At 46.1% G+C, this 23,155-nt stretch overlaps 1 protein-coding gene across 4 annotated transcripts in view; it reads right to left on the bottom strand.

The window, feature by feature from the left end:
- Positions 1–1,045: 1,045 nt before the first annotated feature.
- Positions 1,046–23,155, bottom strand: part of RNF220 (ring finger protein 220) — a 211,032-nt gene continuing 188,922 nt past the window's right edge. For all 4 annotated transcript variants that reach the window (XM_054637882.2, XM_054637883.2, XM_054637884.2 and 1 more), the window contains 3 exons: positions 12,785–12,893; positions 11,576–11,650; positions 1,046–4,024 (listed from right to left, as the gene is read on the bottom strand). In XM_054637882.2, coding sequence (XP_054493857.1) covers positions 3,953–4,024; positions 11,576–11,650; positions 12,785–12,893 — 256 coding nt within the window. In that variant the 3' untranslated portion in view covers positions 1,046–3,952. The remainder of the gene's footprint in view (positions 4,025–11,575; positions 11,651–12,784; positions 12,894–23,155) is intronic.

The raw sequence follows: 23,155 nt of genomic DNA, 5'->3' as shown, positions 1-23,155 counted from the left end.
AGGGCTGGGTACCAGGGCCCCCCTTGTTCCCTAAAGGGCCTGTGCCCATCTTGCACTGGCCTACACTCCGAGCAGTTTGTTTAATTAAGTGTTTTGCCTAATGGGATTGCCTCATTTCCATAACAAACTGGCGGGCTGTCATTAGGTGGGCTCCCTCATTCATTACTGTTAATTAGATATGGATCCCCCAGAAGGCGGCGCGGGGGTGATGAACGAGGCCCCTGACACACGCTATTACACATTAGCATTTTCTCAATATATCCGATACATCACGCTCCTCCGCTTCCTAAAGATATTTTAAATAAAATATTAGCAGCCTGCTGTGGGGTAGGTGGAGAGGGAGGGAGGGTTTCTGCCCTTCGCCCTGGCCTCAGGCCACCTTTGGGCTCAAAGTGGATGGGAGAGGGGCTGAGACGCATCGCTGCTCCTCTCCAGCCAAAAAAGTGGCCAAATCCCACCTTTTCCCTATCCTTGCCACAGCAGATGGAAAGAGGTCCCTGACATCCTTGCTGCCTCCTCCCACCAGCCCCAGCACCCCATCCCTGGGGGACACAGCCATGAGGAGGGGTTTGAGAACAGCCCACTGACCCATCTGCAGAATGTTTGTAAACCAAAAGCGTCGGCGCCAGCCGCGTGCCGGGGGGAGCCCGACCTCTGCCCCCCCGGCCCTGCAGCCTCCCGGTCCCTGGGCTGGGGTAACCCTACACTGCACTGGAGGCCCCTAATGCAGGATGTATGGATCTGTTGGGGCTGGGCGTCTCCTGCCCCCACCAACGCAGCCGATGAGACTTCATTATGGGGGTGTCCCCTGAGGGGTGCCCTTCGCCCTGCCCTCCTGGCTCCATGGGGGGACCAGTTGGGGGAGCCCGCCCGTGGAGGGGTCTGGCGCACGTCCCAGCATCCCCCTGCATCTGTCCCTGCATCCCAAACAGGACCAGGATTCCCCTCTGGGACATTACTCACATCCAGGAGCTGCGGCCTGTGGGGGGTGTCTCTGCTGCCTCTCGCCTGCAAAGGGAAACACAGAGAAGCAGAAAGCGCCCGAGAAGATTTATACTTGTTTAATTAATGTCAAATGTAGTTTACAAACGGGAGTGACAAGTACCTCTTTGTATAGTATACACTGACACACAATCATTGACACACCGGAATATCGCTTTGTGCAACTGGGATTCTTTGGGCAAAGATAGGTAACTCTGATATTTCACTTTTTTTTCTTTTTTTAAATCATTTAAACTCATTACAGAAGAGGGGAAGTGGCGGATGCCTGTTACAAACTGGGATGCCTCTCTCCCCAGCCTTCCCCCTGCAGCTTCCCCCTTGAAAACAGGGGATGGCTTTACAATTTAAACAACAACAAAAAAAATTACCAAAAATAAACCCCAAAGCAAAGAACCAATGACTAGTTACATATGGTTTTACACATACGTACATAAAGCACACGGCTGGTCCACAACACCTGCCAGAGAGGCCCTGGGAGGGAGCTAGGCTATTTCCAAGGAAGGGCTGGGTAGGGGCCTCCTACCCCCTTGCCCTTCCTGGCTGTCTCTCAAACCCACCTGGCTGCACCCTCTCCATCTCTGAGACTTTAACACCAGCACACTCCCAGCTGAGCCATGTGCCCTGCAAGTTTTGTCCCTTTACAAATCCAGCCTGAGCTGTGCATGCCTGCCCTTCCCCTGCCTTGTGCTGCTGGCTGCAGGGTTACCCCGCAGTGACAGCCCCTGCCTGCAGTCCCCCTGTGAAGGCAAGAACCCTCTGGGGTGCCCCGGCTTCCTCTGGCTCCCAGGAGCTCTGCTGGCACACAGCAGAGGCTGCAGCTCTCTGGTCTCAGAAGCCACACACAGATAAGAGCTTGGACACAAGGGAAACTCCCAATTAGGAATTGTCCCCTTTTGATGAGATGTTTATGAAATAACAGCTCCTTCAATTTCATTTGAGGTTTTTTTTGGGTGCAATGCAATCCTTCTGAAATCAGGAGATGCCAAGGCTGCTGCTGTTCTCTGCACAGAGTTCAGGGTAGGGAAGCAGTAGTGGGACTGTCACACTCCCCACACATCCTGCTTACCCAGCCCTTCCCTCTCTGAAAACACCCCAGCAGTGCTGGGGACCCAACTCCCAACCCCTCATCCACTGCTTTTTCCAGACTGTCTTAAAATGCCCCAGCTGTGTTGTGCTGCCAGGTGGGATCTGCTTGGAAAGGAGTCGGGCAGGTGAGCTTTCCCATCTCCCTGTCTTCTGGCTATGGGGAGCTGGCACCCCACAACTGCCCAGGAAGCCTTGGCAGGGATAGACAGTGTGGAGCTGGGAGAAGTCCCAAGGCCTTGGGAAATGGGTCAGTATCTGATTCTTGGATCCTGACAATAAAAGAAAGAACAAAAAAACAGGCCAGATGGCAGCTTTGGTTAAGGCTGAGGATATGGGAGACAGGGACAAGCATGAGGGACTGCAGGGGCTGTGGGGGACCTCTGGGTCCAGCTGAGAGTGTCTCTGCTGGACCCTGGAAGTGGGGACAAGACAAGGCTGCCTTGGCTCTCTGCCCTGGTGCCAGAACCTCTTAGGAAAAACGCAGGCTGCAGGAGAGTGGGAGCTGGGGGAAGCGAGAGCAGGGCAGGGCTGGCTCTGCAGGGCTTGCACAGCTCTGCCAGGCAGCCCCACAAGAGAATGGCTGAGTGTCTGTGGGCAAAGCCATCAGCAGGACCATCCTGTCCCCTGCCCCAGCACCATCCTGAGCAGCCCAGGCATCCTCAGGCAGGAAATGGTGCCCAGAGGAGGAAAGCAAGGCCAGGCAGGGCAGGGGAAGGGGCTATGGCTGGAGGAGCACAGGCATCAGCCGGACCCTCGAGCAGGCACTCCCAGCCAGGGGAGAGGGCAGGGCTCTGACACACTCCCTCCTTCCAGCTCCTCACCATTTGCTCCTTCCCCAGCTGGGAAAGATAAAGGGGGCTGAGCCAGATTCCCCCTGTCCTGCCTGGCCCCCCGGTGAGGAGTTAAAAGCTGTGTCTTTCCGGGGATAACGATTCTATTATAAATAGCCCCATTAGCTACAACTAATGACAAAAATCCACCTCCTCTACTCCCCATAAGTTCTGTAAGTTATGGGCAATGCTACAGCCATTACTAAAAGCTGTTAACTTCATATCTGAATGAGGAAATATACACCACAGAACATTAAACCATTTATATTATATATATGTATATATATACTTTTTTTAAACTAATGACTTTAATGCCAAAACTTTGCTGAACCAAGAAAAATATGGGTTTAATGTTCTCTGCTCATTTTTTTTCTTCTTTAAAAAAAATACAACCCAAAGAAAAGAAAGGGAAACTTATTAGTATGTAATGTTTGAGTCTATCCCATTTATACACAACATTGTAAACATATATAATCTATATTACATGTGCTTCATTTCTGCCTGGGTGTGTTTTTTTTTTTTCTTTAAACCTTTTAGTCATCACTAGAACACCACAAAAAACCAAAACAGAACCAAACAAAAAAAAAAAAAAATCAAACCAAAACAAACAAAAACAAAAACTGATCAAGGAACACAAGTTACAGGTTATTTAACATCTTTCTGTGAAGGGTCCCTTCCCCAGTCTCCTGGGGGCAGAGTGGTCAACAACACAGTCCAAAGGAGGGCTCACGAGCCATCCACAATGCCAAGCCAGCTCCAGGGAATGGGCGATGGGGAACACTGGTTTTAAAAAAGGGGGCTTCACAACAAAGGATTTGGTTTTGCCCGCTGCAGATGCTGAAGGAGGTCTCAAACTGCAGGACCTGGCAGCTGAGGCTCCCCACTGCTCCTGTATCTTCGAGTCCATGTCTGGAGTCTCTGGTTTGTTTTTTCTTTAAATTTTAAAACGTCTTTTTTTTGTTGTGGTCGTTCTTCTCCCCCTGGGTGTGATGAGCTGAGCTGAGTAGCTGGGTCCTGCCCTCCTGCTGGGTCCTTCATAAGTAGATGCGCCGAAGGTCTCCAGGAGACGTGATGGTGTTACACTGAGGACAGAGCTTCTTGGCACCCTGCAACCAGCAGATGAGATGCACAGTGTGAGAGTGTGAAGGACATCCCTGCCCTTGGCCTGGGACTGCAGGAGAAGTAAGGCCCTCCAGGCAGGGCCATGGCCTCCAACTGTGAGCACAAGATGTGTGAAAGGGGAGTCCCAATGCCTTCCTTGCCTGTCCTGCAAGTCCCTTGTGCTTCTCCAGTTCCTGGCATGAGGCAGCTGGACAAGCAGGAGCTCTGCAGAGGGCTCAAACCCAGAGACAAACTGCATCACCCAACTCAGCACCATTGTCACCACTGGTTTCCAGGGAGATCTGCTCCTTTTTGTTTCCCCTGCTCCCCTGCAGCCCTCCATGAATAAGTTCAGATCACTGAACAGGCAGAAAATCAACCCAGCTGCAACAAGTGAAGCTTTCAGCAGGGATGACTGAGCTGGTTCATGGGGGCTTGGACCATCTCTTTCAGGGTAGCACAGTGGGACACTGCCTCGTCCATCTTGCAAAAGCCTAAGAGCTGCTGGCATGAAGGAACCCTCCATCTTGTCCCCCCCAGCACAGATACTGCAGAGATGAGTCTCTTCTGCCAAGGTGAGCTGGAAACAGCAAACTGATGTGAGCTGGGGTGGGGTAATGGGTGGCCGACAGGAACACTACACGAAATAAAACAAGGGCTGATGTGCCATCTATCACTGAGCCTGACAGCAAGAGGGTGTTAATAAGCCTCAGAATCGGGGTCAACCTAAGCCGGTCATCATCAGATTGGCAGATGTGAAAGACAATTGATGGGAAAAATGACAGAAAGATGGCTCTGCTGTGAGGCAGCCTCCCAACTACAGCACCAGCAGTGTGGGAAATTGGGATGGCCCTCTCTGCTCCCACTGCACATTATTCCCTGCAGTCGTGCACTTGGCACACCTGCCATTCCCTGAGCTTTGCACTTCTGGACATTTCCATTTGACAGCCCTTGCTGCCAGCGGCTCAGCTGTTGACAGAACACCTGTAAGGACCCTGGGCACACAATGTAGGGACCCTGGGCACCTGCACCTGATCTAAACCAGTCACACACAAAGTCCTGTTGAGCTAGAGTTGAATGAAGTGTCTGCAAAGGCACCCAGAACAGCCTGGGCACAGCTCAGGGTGAGTGACACTCTCAGGGTCAGTGACAGGCTGGCAGTTTGTCACTGAAGGACAGACCACTGATGGTCTGGATGGCATGCCTGGTGCTGATGCCTGTGGGCACATCCTTCCAGTTATCTGGGACAACCACTGTGTCTGTTTAGATTTTCAGCCTTCCAGGGCAGGGACCATCCCACACCCCATCCTGTGCAATGCATCAGGCAGCCCTATGCGCTGGACTTCACAGAGTGGACTTGGCATGCTGGATTCTGGGAGGAGCAAGTGCAACCTGTAACTCAAAGGAAAGGCTTAAAACGCTGATGAAATGGCAACTTGAGTGCACTGGACTTTAGCAGAACCTGCTTATTTAACATGCCTCTTTGCTTATGCTCAATGCCTCAGCTTTGGATCTCCAGAATTAGAAATGGCAAGCTCTACTCTGCATGTCCCAGTAAAAACTTGCTGCAGTGGTGAAAACACGAGAGAAAAATCTGAACATCTGCCCCTTCTGCCACTGTGCTGACATAGCAGCACTCCCAAGGGGCTCACTAATCTGGAGGCAAATGCCACGAAATATCCTGTTTCAATTGAGTCTCTGCTCAGTTTCATGTGTTTCCCTTTTCCTTGGAGGCACCTGTTGCATCTAGTTGCCCTCCTGGCATCAACTTTGTAGCTGGAGGGGGTCCCAAAGGAAGTGGCAGGGAGGTGCTGAGGAATTAATTCACAGCATGTTGTCCGAGGGACAGCAGCTGGCAGCTGCCTGTTCAAGCTTTCTTGTGTGCCCTGAAAAGCAGAATTAAGTGTGCATGGGGACTTCAAGCATTCCAGATGTGACTAGTGCCCACATCTGTATGCATGCTCTCCTTCCTAAGACAGGCTTACTAGCAAGAGGCAGCAAGGCATCGAACCAAAGGCTGCAGGTGCTCACTCTAAGCACCAGCCCTCTGCACTCGGCCCACAGGGATGGCAGAAATGAAATCAAGTGCATCTTTGCTCTCTTCCATACCAAAGCAAGGTCAGGTATGCAGTTCCCTCACACTACAGGGAAAGGGAAGATGGCTGGATCTATCTTGCCAGACCTTGGGATCTCTGTCCCAGATGTGTTTTCTGCACCACATGCTGATGGCTTTAGGGGGATTCACTCTCTCACTTAAGGCTGAGAGCTGCACATGCATAGCCAGAGACAAGTTTTCAACCATGTCACAAAGCAGAACCCAACTACATGGAGCTTGACCTATTTTCTGCAAAAGCTGCATGATCAGAGATTGATTTAGGGCAGTGGGGGATACTGCTTCACCTGCACGTGGGAGGCACAGCTCATCCTTGAGCTCTGAAGTGTGGTGCAGGCTGCACGTGGCACGCTGGGCCCAGTGCTCTGGGTCTCTAATACTTTGGACACTTGGGGATGCATTTTTCTTTCATATTATATGAAAGTTCCTCCTCTGCACACATAAGCATGTGTGGTAAATTCTGAACTAATTCCCGATTCTTTACTTTTTAGATTGAAGTTGCCCAGAACCTTGTTCCTTACATCTGACTTTTCAGTGTAGGTATATAATATTTATCTGGACCAGTGATTAAACTCTCCACTCTTGTGGAGAGGCACATAAGCTTGTACACACACACATGCTGGCACAGGCACAATGAAAAAGCGTTTGCTCCCCCACTGCTCACCTGCCAGCTGGGGTTACTAAACTTTTCCCTTGAAATAAAAATGCTGTGGAATAATAAGTCCCACCTGTCGGCCATTTCTTTTTCTTTTTTTCCAGGTCCTTCTGCTCCTTTCATCATAGCTACATGGAAAAGCCTTGATGTGTTATAGCTGTGTGTGCTGGAGTAAAGGCCACCTCAGCTTTTCCATTATAAACCCCAGTTTTGAGGGGTTTATAAAACTCTGCTGCAAGAAGTTTGCTCCAGGGCTGTTACAAAGCAAAGAAACGGGGCTGGAACCAGGAAGGAGTTTATTTTTTCTCCTCCTTTCTTAATTAAAATTTGGCAAGTGATTGATCCACAATACAGGCTAATCACTTGGGGTAGTAGTTTGAAAAATGCATTAACGAGAGCTGAGATGTTGAAAAGTCGTTAGGGCTTACATGGTGCCAGGAAGGATTGGACTAGTTTGTCTTAAAATTGACTCTTAAAAAAAATGGTATGATGTGTGCTATAAATTGGCTAAAGCAAGGAAACTCACAAGGAAGGATTTAGGCACTTCCTGCTGTCCCGTGGGTCTAAAAATGGGCAATTTCCAAGAAGAATATGCTACCAGGACAGAGAATAAAGAGACAAAGAAACAGAGCGGGCAAAGAAAGTAAAATCGAAGCAGAGAGATGACAGGAAGGACCCCAACCAAGAGCCAGCTTCTTGCCAGGAAAGGAACTGAATGCCAAGATCCAATTCTCAACCAAGGTGTCAGACTCCTCTCCCACCCATGCCTCCACACAAGTGTGGAGCTTCTTCTCTGCAGATGCTGACTCCCAGAGAAACAGCTGTCCTCCACTGCCATTGTGGGTACCTCCAGCTGTCAGGTAACAGGGTTAAAACACCAGGAGAACAACTTCTTTCACCAAACCTCCTCAAAGGATAGAGCTCATCCCCCCAGGCCACTGGAGGCCAGAACTGAAGAATGCTAATTAATAACCACAGAGATGAGAACATCATGAAGGCTCAAGCGCAGCATCCATGCAGCTGCTGACTCAGGAGGTCGCTATATGTTGCTGAAGCACTGAGGAATCCCCCAGAAGGGCTGCTCTGTATTTGTGCTGTTCTGTACAAAACCAATCCAGCCCACATGGCACATATGGTCCTAGAGCCTAGAAAGAGTGGCAAGGCTAAGGATGTAGTAATTACCAAAGATATAAATGTGTCAACTGCAGAGCACACGTATATATCGATGGATCCCCTGGAAGCATTTTGTGATGAAGAAGGCTTTTTAGAAGTGATTTTTTCCTGCTCTCCTAGTTGTCATTTTCAAATAAGCCCAAGACAGGCAGGCACAAGCCTGAAGTCAGCAAATACACGTGGGAAATGCTGGATATGGTTTGTACAGGTGATGGGGGGAACTCAGTAAACTGCATTTGTTCAAATAAACCTGTCCTCTTTCAGCCCTTGCACTGACCAACAGCTCCATCACTGGCAAACAACAGCCTGACTTAAGTTTCCAGCTCCATTTACCTTGCAAAGAAGGATACCAGGGACTGGGAAACCACACAACTACAGCTCAGAGGGATACCAAGAACTTGCTGACCCATTCCCTGGGCAAGATCACCTCCACCTGAATTACTGCTGACAGACACATATCAACCATGTTCTCACAAAATTCCAAGGATGGGGGCTCCAAACCTCCCCAGGAGATCACTACAGCAGATGGACAATCTCTTCTGCTAGAGAACTCTCCTCAGGAGAAGGAAAATACAAATCTTACCCACTATTAGCTCTAAGGTCCCCTCTCAGGGGAAGGATGGAGACTGGGCAGACTCTTACAGAAGGAGATTCATCCCCTACCACCCCATGACTTGGGCTGCAGTCCAACAACCAGCTGAGGATGGACACCAGCCATGAAGACTGTCAAAATTTAAGGAAAGGAACTCCACCTGCTGCTGCCCAGGCTGTCTTGCTCCTGCAACATCATTTACTCTCCTATCCTTGAAGAACCTGCATGTTTTCAGGGCTTCTAAAAGGGATCACAGGTAAATCACTCCATGACTTTAGTTCTCTTAAGGCATATCCAGGGTCCCTTTCTGCAACTCCAGCCTTTGCTTCAGAGATGGATTATCCTCTGGTCAATGTTTCAACCCCAGAACTTGCAACCTGTTGACGTGCTGAGCTCCAGCATAATAATACCTAAGCTAGAGAGTCCAACCACCATTTGTAGAGTTGGTGATTAAAAGTCTCTTCCTTGCCCTTACCAACAGAACAGTTATAATTTGGAATTGAACACCAAGAGGCAAAAGTCTAAAAATTTTATTTTCATAAAGTCTAAGCATTTTAAGATCCAATCCTCATCAGTGCCCTAAACACTATCAAGACAGATGCTCAGATCATTGTACTATTGTATCCTACAAAATGTTTAAACCTTAGGTCCCTAGACACATGTGAGCATCACGTTTCACCCCGTCTTCAAGACCCTGCAGAGGTTTAGAAGTGCTCCAGGGCACTCTGAGCCTTCAGTTCTAGAGCCTTGTTCAGTACATGATCCTTGCTCTCTCAGGCACACTCACACTCTAAGTTAATATTAGATCTTGGCTGGGCATGTAGGCACAGGCACAGAGGAGAAAGGGGACTTTTCACCAGCGTGGATGGCAGATCTCCAGACTGTTCAAAAGGGGCCGGAAGCCTGACACAACCCGCCTGCTCCAACTCCTATTAACTCCAACAAATTGTTTATTGCACAACAGCAGAAAAACGCTGCCCCTCTCCCCCAGCCAAGTCTTTCCATGTGTGCTGCACGCGCAGGCTCCCTCCTCCCAGCCCACTGGGGAGCCAGCTTTATACCCAGGGAAAGGTAACAGCAGCGATTATTACACACACTATCCCACAGCTCCTCGCTTGTTAAAAAAAACAAGAGTCTCTTTTGTGCCCGAAATAAAAGGAGATACCTTAATTAGAACAATGCAGGTTGGTAAGCATTAAACACTGAGCCCAGCTGCTGTATGCCATTAAATTCATAAAAAAGGAGGGGGGAAGGAGGGCAGTCTTAACGAGATTACACACATTGACTTTGATCAAGACACAAAAGCACCAAGGCGTTCCAGGGTTTTTATTGCTGTCTTCAGGCTACATTTTAATGGTTACATTAGAAACATGCGAACACAGGCTGGGAGATTTTTTTGAGATGGGAAAGGGAGTGCAAGCATGCCTTGTGAAAAGGCCTGGTTTAATAAATTTGGGGCTGCAGGGAGAGGCTAGGACTGGGGAACACATGAGTAGTCATTTATTAATTGCTTCCCCTATGCAAGTGCCAAGTCCTAACATGATATCTTGCTGGACTACTCCCATCCCGCCTGCCTGGTCAGCAGAAGAGCCATGTGCAGATCACACACAGCCAGATTCACCACCACCTTTCCCATAGAGCTCTGGGGGGAGATGGCTTCCCCTCTCTATGGGAAATGTTACTCCCTCGGCACCTGGAGTGACTTTCCCTGTTCTCATGAGAGGCTGCGACTGTTGAACATGACAAAAAGGGACCTGACTGAAGTTGAACTAAGTTGCTGCTGAGCCTAAGAACAGCCTGAAATTAGTGCCACAGATTTAGAACATGACTTGAGGCTGGTGGGAAGAGGAGAGGACAAAGACTTCAGAGTAAAGAAAATGAAGAGGAAATGAGTGTTTTATCTTTTGCTTGTAGCACCACTGAAAGACAAGACTACACCTCACTTAGCAAAAGTTGCAGAGCATATATTCATCCAGACACCTCACAGCAACATACCCACATATGTGTCTTTTATAAGATGCTGCTAAAATGTTTACAAAAGCTTGTATAACGTAAATAGTGACGGGGTGTAGCTGAAGAGCTATAAAATACAGCCCAAGGGATAGCCAAATTATTGAGTTGCTATTAGTACTCAAGCCCACAGGCACTTCACCATCCTGGTAACTTTTCTTGGACAAGACTTTTAAAAGGCAGGATTTAAAGGAGCATGATCAGCTTAATCGTAATTCCAAGCACACAATGTGTTTTATAAAGTAGAGTAATGCCTTCCAGGAACAAGTTTTTAGGAGTGCCATTCCCTTATATTTTTTTGCAACCCAACACTGTATCATCTTGCTAACAGGAGAACTAGAAAGCACAATTGACTATTTTTCCACTCCCCAGCCTGAACAAAATGAAAGCTTGAAAATCAGCGGCAGAGGGGATGGTTAAAGGCTGATTAAAGCCCACAGTTTTAACACAGGAAAAGAAAACACTACTGGGTCACCTATTCAATGCTCAAAGTAGGTCCCAATCTTGTAAACAGAATGGCATATGCTTGAAAACCACAGAGTGCTATTCCAAATAACCTAAAAAACATAGATTCACATTATAAAAGCCCCCTTCCATATCCTCCCTCCTGAAGATGATTCCCTTTGCTTCAGGGAAATATTATGTTTCTCAGAAGCTACCCATTCCATGAAATCTCAGTGGATTTGGCCTCCATTCTCACAGCTTTACCTCTCTGCATGGATGTCCCACAGAAAATCACTGAAAAGCAAGGCAGGCCCTGGCACAGAGCTCTTCCCACAGCAGCAGAGGAAAAGGCAAGGGGCAGGACAGAGCTTGGGTCGCAATGACTCCAACAACCATGTCAAAGCTAGAGTGGAGTGTTAAACAGCCAGGCTTGGGAAATCTGCAAGCACAGCACTCAGATTGTTTAAAATAAAGCAAAAAGCACCCTCCCCTGTGGCAATCTAGAAAAAAGTATCTGAGAAGAGTGGAAAAAGGCTGTAAGTCAACAAGAAAGCAGACAAGAGCCTCACCAGAGTCCGCAGCCAGCATTCTTCACAGTGCACATGCCAGCACTGAATAGAAGTCAGGGGCATTGTGTAGGAGTCCTGAGGAAAAGAAGCAAACATATTATTTCCATAGCAGTGATCTAGTGACTCTTCACTCCCAACGCCATCACAATGCCTTTCTTTCTGGGTAACACTGTCTTGTATTTTGTTAAAAAAGCTGGTTAAAAGAACCAACTTGTGTAATATATAAGTTGTATTTTTGTAATGTTTGTACAGAAGTGGCAGAAAGTCTCCTTCAATCCCTTTTCTTGGCTTCCCAGAAGTCCTGTTGGAAGTCCATAATCCACTCAAGTGATGACCTAGCTCAGAAGAGTTATCACAAAATCATCTGAAGTTGCTCTGGCCACCTGCCATTATTCTCATCAGAAAGGTCACCAGATCACATGAAAACCAGTGACAGGGTAAGATCAACCCTTATCACAACTCAGCTCTGCAGGAACAGTGTAACTACATCCCAAGAATGCTGCTGCTATTTCAGCAGACATGCCTTCTCAAGTATCTATCTTCTCTCATTGCTAACAAACCTCTGGAAATCAGCAGCCAGCTGCTGTCCCTTCTATGGGATGAGTGACAAGGGCTGCACTCCCACACCTCCAAACTGTGAGCTGGCTGGGAGACAGAAGCCTGTGCATCAAGCTGAAGTTGCAGAGGGAGCTCTCCACCAAGCAGAATGTTTTGTCCTCAGCAGAACACAAACCCAATAGGAGATGTAGAGCCCTGCAGGCTTGGACCATCAGAGGGAGCTGCTGCCCTTCCTGAGGAAGGCCACAGCATCACCAGAGAGCACGCAGGACACTGGCAACTTTTATATGCTCAGGCAACATCCCTGTTCCCAAATCAGAGAAGGTGAGCCTCTGATCACAGATTCTGCTCTCTCCTATGTACCTAAATTTGCACAGCCAGGAAAAGGATGCTGGTATCTGGGAGTTTTCTAGGAAGGCAGAAAATCTTCTGAAGTTGGGCCTTTCTTGATCCTGATATAGAGCGACAGCTACAAACACCAGTGAAACAACGTAATTCATACAGAAATTTGAGTTATTAAGACCTTAATTTGGAAGGCTAATTGGTGATGAGCTCCCCCAGTCTGCCTGAAAAAGGAGAAAAGCTTCTCCCCTCCTCAGCAAAGATACCAAGACATTTCTGATTCATTACCACGAGTGGAGTGCTACTCACCATGCAAATGAGACATTTATAGCGGTCCCCACGGGAAAGCTGCCTTTCTAACTCACGGACACGAGCCTTTAACGCTTCAAATGTTGTCACTGCGGAGTCTTCTGTAATTCTGCAAAAGATGATGAAGAGTGACCATCACTGAGCACACAAGACTGTTAAGAGTTTGGGGGAAAAAGGATCCCACAATAGGTACTGCACAGGAAACGGCATCGTATTTCAAACTAATACATCCAACTTGGGTTAAAAAAGAACTGAAAAGCCTGGTGTGAATTCTTTAAAGTGTCTTTCTAAACACTTCCAAACACATCACAAAGGAACACAACCAGTGCTGGAGTTGCCAACTTCATACACAGCAAGACACAGACATTTAAAGAACAGATATTTTTGTTGAGGTTTTTTGCTTGTTTTCTGCCTTTTTTTTTGTCTCTCTTAAGAGATTACTTAGGACCACATGCTTGAGACAAAGTTCTGTATGTTGCTTTAAAGCTGCTGATATAACTTTTTGTGGGCAATAGGAGCTGTTCTTCCCCTTAGAGAGTGGAGGTCTTTGCTGGCCATCAGCCTCGTGAAATGCAAAATCAGCTCATTACACAGGATCAACACAACAGCTTATATTAATGAAAGCCCCAGCTTTTTGATTCTAATACTGAAAGAATGGAGAAACCAAAAGCACTGGACACGGTGCCAACAGGGTGGCTATAAAAGCAGCTTTACAATCTCAGCTTTCCCATTTCCTAGGGTCATTTTTGATGGGCAGCATTATCTCTTTTGTCACAGAGGCACTGTGCTGAGGCCAGGCAAGTGTATTTTCATGGTTCTGCAAGGCTGCTGAAAAGAGCAACTTGCCAACCTAAAAGCAAGGGCAGACAGCAATGCTTAGCAAATGAAATACAGGGAGCATTACAGACAAGGATGCGTCATTCCAGCATGCTGCAAAATCTGATTTCTACACTGTGCAGCCATAGGAAGGGGCCCTTAAGTATTCCCCAGAAAAGATTTAGAGAATTGACATAAAGGCTCTCACTTTCTTGAATAAAACCAAAACCAACAATTTTCATGTGTGTCAGTGCATTTCCGGCATCTCCAAGCAGACTCCAGCTCAGAAGACCCTGAAGAACATCCCAGCACCAGAAGCTGCATCATCAATCACAAGATAACCTGCAGTGGCACCTATGTCTTCTACCTTTTTAGAGGATGATTCATCAACAGGTGGCTAAAGCACAGTCTAGTGGAATTACTACAACCAGTGAAGTGAGCTGCAATCTCAGCACTCGCTGCAGGCAGGCACTCACTCCTTTGTTCATTAGTCACTTATTGCTAGCATGCAGGGAGGGACTTGGGGTTATCTCCCACAAGCTGATTCTGATGGCTTTTCCCAAGGCTTTGGTAATGGAACTAGTCAAAGAGATCTTGGGTGATTTTCCTAATTATGACACTTCAGAAGAAAGTGAAGCTGCTGGAATGCATATGGTTAACTACCAGTGCTACAAAGCTCCTTGAACTTCACTCCTGCCTTTGTACTGATGAGACACGCTCTGCATGAGCTGAGATCTTCATCAGAAGGAGATTCATTGCAAGTGACAGCTGCCAGCAAATGGCAACAACTTTAAAACTGCAAAAAAAGTAAAGAAATACAAATGTCCCATGATAGCCTAGTTGGTGAGGACTGTCTGGGGACAGGGACACTGTGGATTCAAGTCTTGGAATCCATAAATACTCTTTGGAGCAAGATGAAAGAGTTTCAGTAGGAGACAGCCTTCCCTGCTGTGAAAACACCCACTTGCTCCTGCTCATTGGTATAAATTATTACCATATCCCAGCTTGAGTTCTCACCCTCAAGAAAGAGTTGCTAGCATTTTCAAAGAAAGTCTAGAAAGATGTTAGTTTTGTCCAAGGAAGAAACAGATTTATTTATTGATAGCTTGAAGATTATTGTTGGCCGAGAAAATTGTTTCTCTTCCAGTCTGGCCCACCATTGAACTGATGCTGGCTGAATGCTGCAGATGAATTTGACTTCAGGGAGTCCATTTCTCCTTCCTGCGTGCACAAGAGAACTGGAGGTGTAAAGGCAGTGAGTGTGACTCCTGCCCAAAGCAGGTGGCAAGCAGAACCGCAACCCTTGCTAAATTCTCCTTTTACCATCTGTGGAGCTACCTGTTCTCCTCAGATGGGTGGGCAACTCAGAAAGGAAAGGGAAAAGTTGATTCCTTGAACAGATACAAACAAATGCCCATTCATCCCCAGTCCCAACCCAGTAACAGTCAAAACTTGAAAAGGAAAAAATTGCCACTGCAACAACTAGAGAAGATAGAAAATGGTTTGTTTATAGAAACCTAAACAGCTGACCCCCACTGGCCAATTTCGGAAAGTCTCTGAGATAATCGCACCTGTCCAGTAATAAACGAATGAATCAGAAAAGGAGGCTGAATAGAGGTATAAGCAATAATGCTCAGAGGCTGCCTGATACAATGGCCAATCAATAGGAGGGCTGTAGATCAGGGTGCTAGTTAGCTGGAAAATTACCACACCACTGCGTGCGTCACGCTGTAGGGATCCTGGACAATCAATGTGGGAGGTATTGATTTAGTTATTATCACTTCATACGCTCCAGACATTGTTAAATATACATTTATTAACAAGACTGGGGTGCATTGGTAAGAGAGGGAGCTTTAGCCACTGCGATACCTCCCAGCACTGATCAAAGCTCAGCTATGACAGAATTTAAAACTCCATGTTCTCCCTGCCAAGCAAGCCCACAGGACAAATCCTGATGCACAGCACAGTACTAAAGACACAGCTCCTACTTCACATGAGAGATAGGAGTTTTGGCTCTAAGTGAACATTTTGCACTTGAGATTTCAGGAAAACCTCTCAGAGCAGCAGCAACAAGGGATGTGGCAGCCAAGGGTCAACCCAAAGCGAGCGATAATTGCATGGTTGCTTCGGAAAAGCTGGAGGAAATGAGGTCAAGGGAAATAGGGAGAACATTAGTAAATAAAGGAAACTGAAACTACCTCCAGGGATGGAATAAAGACGAGAGTCACTTCCCATGTGTCTGGCTCCCGTGGTGGCCAGCGTACTTGGGACACATGCCATTCCATTTAGTGTCATTTTACCGTCAACCTGCCGCTTGTATCCTAAAGATAAGCATCGCTTAGGAGCAACTCTTCCTGCAGCAGCAATCTTGGGAGCTCCCTCAGGATTCCCTCTTGTGTGTGCACCTTGTTTGCGCTTGCCTGGACACAGCTGGGAGCAGCCTTGGGCAGAATTTTTACAGGGTAACGCCAGGGTGGAGCGAGGGTCAGAAAGCCAAGTGCCATGGACAGGGGAAGGCTGTGTACAAGCTTCCCTGCCAAGTGAGGCAGAGGGAATTACGGAGAAGGAATTGGCTCTCTGCTTTGCCTTGACCTCATGCTGGATGCAGGAGGACTCTTAACAATTTTGCGCCTCAGCGCTCTGATTTGACGTGTTTGGATAACGTCATTTATCAGCCTCCAGGGAGACCTGCTGAGCACAACTGCTGCCAAGAGCTATACCTTGAGCCCCAGTGCTCATGCTTCTCCAGCAGGTGTGAGAGGCCTCCCCAATACCTGAACTGTCCTTTCTGGCTGAGGACGTATCAAGAGGGGCACCTCCATCGTGCAGTAGAGACTCACTGTGACAACACCACACACAGGGGAGCCTGAGTGAGACTGCTTATACAAGAGCAAAAACAGGAAGGGAGGGCTCCTTGTGGAAGAAGCTGGGTCCTGTACTTCTCCCTGGACTTCGTGGTTAAGTTTTCCACACCTTGGCAGTCACAGCTGAGGATGCTGGGTATCAGGAAGCAGGTCTGTGAGACTGGGCAGACAGCATGTGATAATTTTCAGTCTTTGTGCCCAATACATATTTTTCCACTACTCATAGCATTTTCTCCTGAGCACTGAAAATAAGAACACTTTCTTTCTCTGAGAAAATCCTTGCTTTGTGCAGGTACAAGGCCAGAAGAAGTGCACAGAAACACAATGGTAGAGGAAAAAGGACCTATCTGTAGCTTTGAGCAGCAATCGCCTCCTGAGAAATCTCCCCTGGGAAATGGCCACCCCCCTCTTTGCTAAAAAACTTAAACCCAAACACTGGTTATTTGTTAAACATTAGCATGCATGTGATCTTTGTTTCTCCAAATTAAATCGAGCAATTCCTACCCGCTGTCCCAGTGGGCAATCACAAGCAATTCCGTTAATTAAATTATCTCTGATTCTGCAGCTCTGGAATCTCTCAATTGACTAAGTCTGTGCTTTATCATCAACAAAATACTGGACCAAAAAGAAAACAAAAAAATGCTGATGTCAGTGTGATTGGCCTTGGTTAACCCTTCCCAGCTGGGTATTAAGGGCTGCTCAAGAAACGGCTGTACTGGAGCAAGCCCAAGAGTGAGAACCTTGTACCACAGATACCAGTAGCAGCTGTTCACTTGTGTTTCCTTTTCACTGTACATAAAAACACAAACACCACCCTGTCCCTTGCATCCAGCATCCTGCCTATTTGGGAGCCACAGAAAGATGCAAACTGTTAGCTGCTGAAGAAGCAGGAAAACGCCTCAAAGAAGCCCCTGCAAATACCCCATCCACATATTATCCAGATCACATTTGATGTATCCTGCTGTTGAGGAGTCTCCATAAAACATTCCCCTTTGGTTTATTTCAACTGGATATAAATTTTCCTTTCTTCATAAATGGCTACACTGTACACAGCATTCCATAAATTTTTACAATTCCACTGTTTGTATGTACCTTGTAAAAAACACTTAGCACTGATTAAATGCACCACCAATAAAATTTCATGGGCTACTTTTGACACTTGATATTTTGACCTTCTCTCTTCCTCATACATTTATTTTTGCTTTCCTCTGCCTGTAAACACAGACTGTCAGAGAGGAAAATGTACAGTACCACTGACACACCTGAAAGTGATGTATTTATTTTTAAACAAAGCCTTTATCCTCCCTTGTCCGAAGTGGAGAACCCAGCAGAACATACATGCCACCTCCCTGCACACCAAGGGCAGAGGTCATGTCACTAGCAGCTTACACATCATAAATATTAGAAACAGACTGGTCGATGCTTTGAAGGCAAAGTCAAGCTAAAGTAAGATTCCAGGAGCAAAGAAATTGCCCCAGGCCATGTCCAACCTCAGCTGTAGATGACAATTATCATAACCACTGCTCACTGCGGGAGAGAAAGCCTGGTGCAGTCCTTGCTTTGTGGGGCACAAATCTTCAAGACCTGATAAAACGACCCCAACATCAGTGCACAATCATGCAATTGCAAGCCTTCTGTCATAGCCAATTTACATCTGGGTGAGAGTGCAACTCTTTCAGAGAAGAGACCCTGTTTCATTAGCCTGTAACATGCTGTACCCAGCTCTGTGACACCCGGGAGCACTGCAGAATGGCAGAGCACAGTGATGCTGTCTCAACTCTCACTCATACAATGTCTTACACACAACTCCCTCACTACCTGAGTTTCAAACACTAACTGTAAACACCCCTATGTTTCTTGGGATAAGAACTGCTTTCATTTTCAATCTGATGAAATAATCTGCCCCCACCTTCAATTTAGCAAGCATCATCTGCAGCAAGTACGAGAGCTAAAGTTACAGGGAGTTTATTTTGGCAGATGTGGGTGAGCAGCACTGAAGTCAGTGGGAGATCCACAGACTGAAAGGACTTTTACACTGACTGGAGTGCAAGAACATAACATAAAGCTGAAAAAGCCCCTTTGCTACTAACAAGCAAAACACTTAAACTGACACCTAAGTTTTTAAAAAGAAAAGTGACAGGTGGCTTTAAAAGAAAACAGATACAGCTCAGGCATTTTCAGTATCTTAAGTCTCTGGAAGAAGCCCAGCATCAGGCACTGGTGGCAGATTGACTGTGAATCACCCCACAACATGTGGGCTACCAGACTGGCACAACGTACTGAGATTTTATTTCACTAGATGAGCTGGTTATAGCAGAAGGGGTTTGCATGCCTTGATGTAGAAAACTGCCCAGCAAAGCTGTTTACAGAAAAGCCATGTCAAATCACACCAAGTGAAGTTTAGACCCTCTAAAGGGTCTACAAGACTGCCAATGCTAAAAGCAAATCTCCTGGCAAGACATCAACGTTTTAGGAGTTGGCTTCCCCTTTATTTAGCTAAAAATCTCATTTATTGGGTTTATTTGTTTTTAGACTAACCTCCTTTAAAGAGGCTGACTTATAATCCTGTAAAACGTTGTCACATGTATTGAGGAAATTGGCAAGGATGCTAATTTATTGTCCTCTAGGAAAAAAAAAGCCCTCTTTCCTTGATTAATGTATGTTTTTGTATTGTAAGATATTAAAGAATGTTGCTTCACCTGTGATTATAGAGAATAGTTTACTCTGGCAAAGTGCCCTGGCTTCTGGTTGCCAAGTTATGAATAATGCAATGTTCCCCATTCTAATTTCCGTGTTCTAAGTTGTGAATTTGGAGCAGGGTGCATGCAAGGGCACACACACATGATTCCGAGGCGCTCTCAGTCATGGGCGCCTCTATTTTATACTTGCTTGCACAACTTGTTAATACTGGCATTTGCTTGCCAAATTCAGAGTTTGCTTCTGACTAATTTCATCTTGATGCAAACCAAAAATGTTGTCTCTTTTTTTCCCCACAGAGGAATTATTTCTCTTACACTTGCATGCACCGCCGCAATACCACTGAGGGGAGCTTACCACTGCAAGAAGGCATTTTAAGCTGCATTTAGTAGGGGCTTGGGTAAAGATTCCCTGAAGAATTTAATGACAGAATAATTAATTTTGCTTTCACATTTCCCCCGCCTCCATAACACAGAACCCAACAATGTCTTTACAGAAGCGGGAAGTAAATTCAGGCGCTGGCTCTTTCTCTTCCCTTTTTTTGGCCCATGTTTTGCTGGGACACATGTGCCCAGCCCCAATCAAAACAGAGACAGATGGCACTGCTGATCATTCAGAATGGAAGGAGCCTCGGAGTCAGCATGTTTAGATGCATTTGTAGGGCTATGCAGTATCCACTGGCCACTGGGACTGATTTAAAAAGGCGGCGAGTGAAAGTCTGAGCTTGCGCCAAAATTTTAAATGTGCCATTTGAGCAATTATGGTTCGACATGAAAGCTGGGAGAAAGAATGCATAGGTCATTCTGATTAGATTTAGAGACTATGTTCCCTGTTCCAAAGAGAAAATAAATGCAATCCCATTGCTTTACTGGAGCAGCTTTGGTGATAAAGAAAAAAGCCATGCTACGGAAAAGTGGTTTGCCGTAGCAAGGTTTTGTAGAGGCAGCACAGGCTGAATCAGAAAATGATTCTCTAAACAATGTTCCTAAAGAGAAATAATGACTCATCTAATGTGTTAATATCTCTATTCACTTTTCAAACATATCCTTCTTCCTGGAGACCCCAACTGTATTTCTAACAGATCTGTGAAAGTGCATTGTGGTCTCTATCTTAATACAAGCCAGGGCCACAAAAGTCAGGAGGTGGAAATGGAAAATGCAGCTCCTCTCCTTGCTGAGGCATGCGGGCTAAAGGTTCCAGCCTACAGACACTTGCCTCGATCCACAAGTAAACATGTTTGGATTATGACCAAGCTCCATGTATAGCTAGGCAGGTCTATTTTTCTACTGCAAGACTTATGGCAGCTGTAACTTGTCATCTTACTGTGGCCTGGAGCTGGTCTGGGATTATTGGTAGCTTTGGTTGGACGATCAGGGCACAAAATTATAAAATAGCCATGAAATGAAAGAGGAATAGCAAATTCCTAGGGCTGAAAGTTGCTCAGAAGGTTGGACATGCAGCTGAGTCTTGCAGCCAGCCGCTGTGAGCAATTAAATAAATGTCTTCTACTCCCATGGCCCCCATCCAAATGCCTGAAATAAACAGGAAATATCTATGCTACTACAGCAGCACTTGGATTCATCTGTAGCCTTTTAAGGGCTTTACTGTGGAGGTGATATGCTTTCCAGAACCTCCATTCATGACTGCTGATTGGAGGCACCCAAGGGCAGTGCGATAACACATCCTCCAGACAGCTTCCTACAACTGCTGCTGCCGCCCTAGAACTTCTACACTGCTGCTGTTTCCTTTACAGGGAAAGAAAGGATCAGAATTAGCATCATTTAAGGTAATCGTGCCTTCAAAAAGAAACACGAGGCTATTAAAGGAGGCCAGGGCACATCAGTATCATATAACCAATTGTGGTCCCAGAGCTAGAAAAGGAAACCAGCAGAGCAGTGGAAGGACAGGTCATGAGCTGGCTATCTGAGGGACAAGCAGGAATACTTATGCAACTGTGTTGGAAACAACAGCTTTTTGCAGCCAAATCATCAAAAATGAAGAAAGAAGATAATGGAGAAACAGGATGAAGTGCCTGTAGCAGTGGGGTGTAAGGTTAGAAAAGCACTGACACTGAAGTGAGGACAAAAAATCAACATGGATATTAAACTACTTTAATTATATTAATTGCTATTACTTTGGTTCTGTAAAGACAGTGCTGGGTTCTGTGTTACAGAGGCGAAGGAGATATGAAAGCACAATGAATTTTTCTGTCATTGAATTCCCTGGGAAATCTTTACCAAGCTTCAACTAAATGTGACTTAACACTCCTCCTTGCAGCAGTAAGCACCCCTCAGTGGTCCTGCAACTGTGCATGCAAGTGTAAGAGAAATAATTACCCACTTTACAGTTGTCCCAGACATGGTTTAATGAGAACTAACAAAACCGGTCCTTTTTAAAGTACTATTTTGTATTTTACTTACTAACTGTAGCCTAAGAAATGCATAAACTACCAAGAGCTGTAATTACAACCATCCTGTTGTCAATACAGCAGCTGGCACAGCACAAACACTTACTGAGTCCTGCCACAGCAGTTAGTGAGTGCCAAGGAAAGCAGTAGCCCTGTCACCATCAGCAAACAGCTGGCTTGTGCAGCCAGGGCTGCCCTTCAGCAGATGCAGGAGAGAAACTAGCAGAGGATAGGGCACAACATGATCCCTTTTCTGCTCTTCAAAGGAACATTTTCATTTAAACACAGGGAGTGCAACCTACATAAAGATAATTGTTACTTTTCTCTTGAGAGCATCTGGGCGCCACACAAACATTTCCTAAAAAAATAGTATCAGTCCCTGCCTCTTAATTCTTGCAGCATAGCTAAGGGATGTGAAAAAACAGTCACATCCTCAAAGTATTTTCAGAAGGAACATGGCAATATCCACAATGCTCCATCAGAGACAATTTTAAACAGAACAGGCTAATTTTAGGGACAAGTCCTCTCTCTGACAAGCTGCTCACACATCTAAGGGCAGAATTCATCTGCTAGAAGGCAGCTGTTTGTGTTTTATAAGCTAAAGTTTCTCTTACCTATGGAATAACTCCAATATTTCACAGGGAATCATCATCCATCTAACTGAAGTACCCTCTAACAGACCATCAGCCTCATATCCCCTTTGAAATAGCACAGCTGAGCACTTGCTGGGCCACGATTTATTTTTTACCTTCTAAGACATCTTGGTAACTCTATAGCTCAATAGTGACAGTCGAATTTCACACTGCGATAGCCCCCCATCGATTTTTCATTCCCAGGAAGCAACTCTACAAATTAAAGTTAACAGCATTTCTGAAACTACAAAAAGAAAAAAGAAAAGAAGGGGCAGGCAAAGAGACATAAATTGCAAGATGCCTAAACCACACCCCCAACATAGGAATAAAATTCCATCCTTGGTTTTTCACCAGTTACGCAGGGATGCAGAACCTACTGCCCCTGAAGCCAGAAGACCCCTTGGGTTTGCAGATGCTTCAGCTTTAAAACATCACAGGTTCAAGAGAAGTAAGAGTCTCTTCCTATATGAAGATGTCAAAATCTATAGAAAACTGCCTCAAGGCAAGAAATTAGACCAAACTTCTGGACAACACCGCACTAAACAGAGATACATCTACCCCCAGGTCTGAGCTTGTACAGTCACAGGCTGCCTCACTGAGCCTTGTTAACCACTGGCCAGTGAAGAACCAGACACTGATACAATTTCAGTTTGCACAGTGGTTATAATGTTTGAGACCATTATTGGCACATGCAACTTCTCTCCAACAGTTAAAAGAGGGAGCAGAATAAAGAAACACAGCCAAGCACTCTGCTCTCCACTGTCACATCCCAGAGGAAGAAGTAATGCCAAAGCCTCATTTCATAAAGAAATGAAGCATCTTTCTCCATACCCTTTCAGCACTGAACACCAGTACGAAGTACAAATACAGTATTACACACTACTGAATTACTCAAAAGGAGTAAAATCTAATAAAGATAAAAATCTGGACACAAGCAGCACAGCCCAGCAGCTCT

This window comes from Agelaius phoeniceus, chromosome 8 (assembly GCF_051311805.1).
Source record: "Agelaius phoeniceus isolate bAgePho1 chromosome 8, bAgePho1.hap1, whole genome shotgun sequence".
In the NCBI taxonomy this organism is placed as follows: domain Eukaryota; kingdom Metazoa; phylum Chordata; class Aves; order Passeriformes; family Icteridae; genus Agelaius; species Agelaius phoeniceus.
This window is presented reverse-complemented; position numbering and strand designations above follow the sequence as displayed.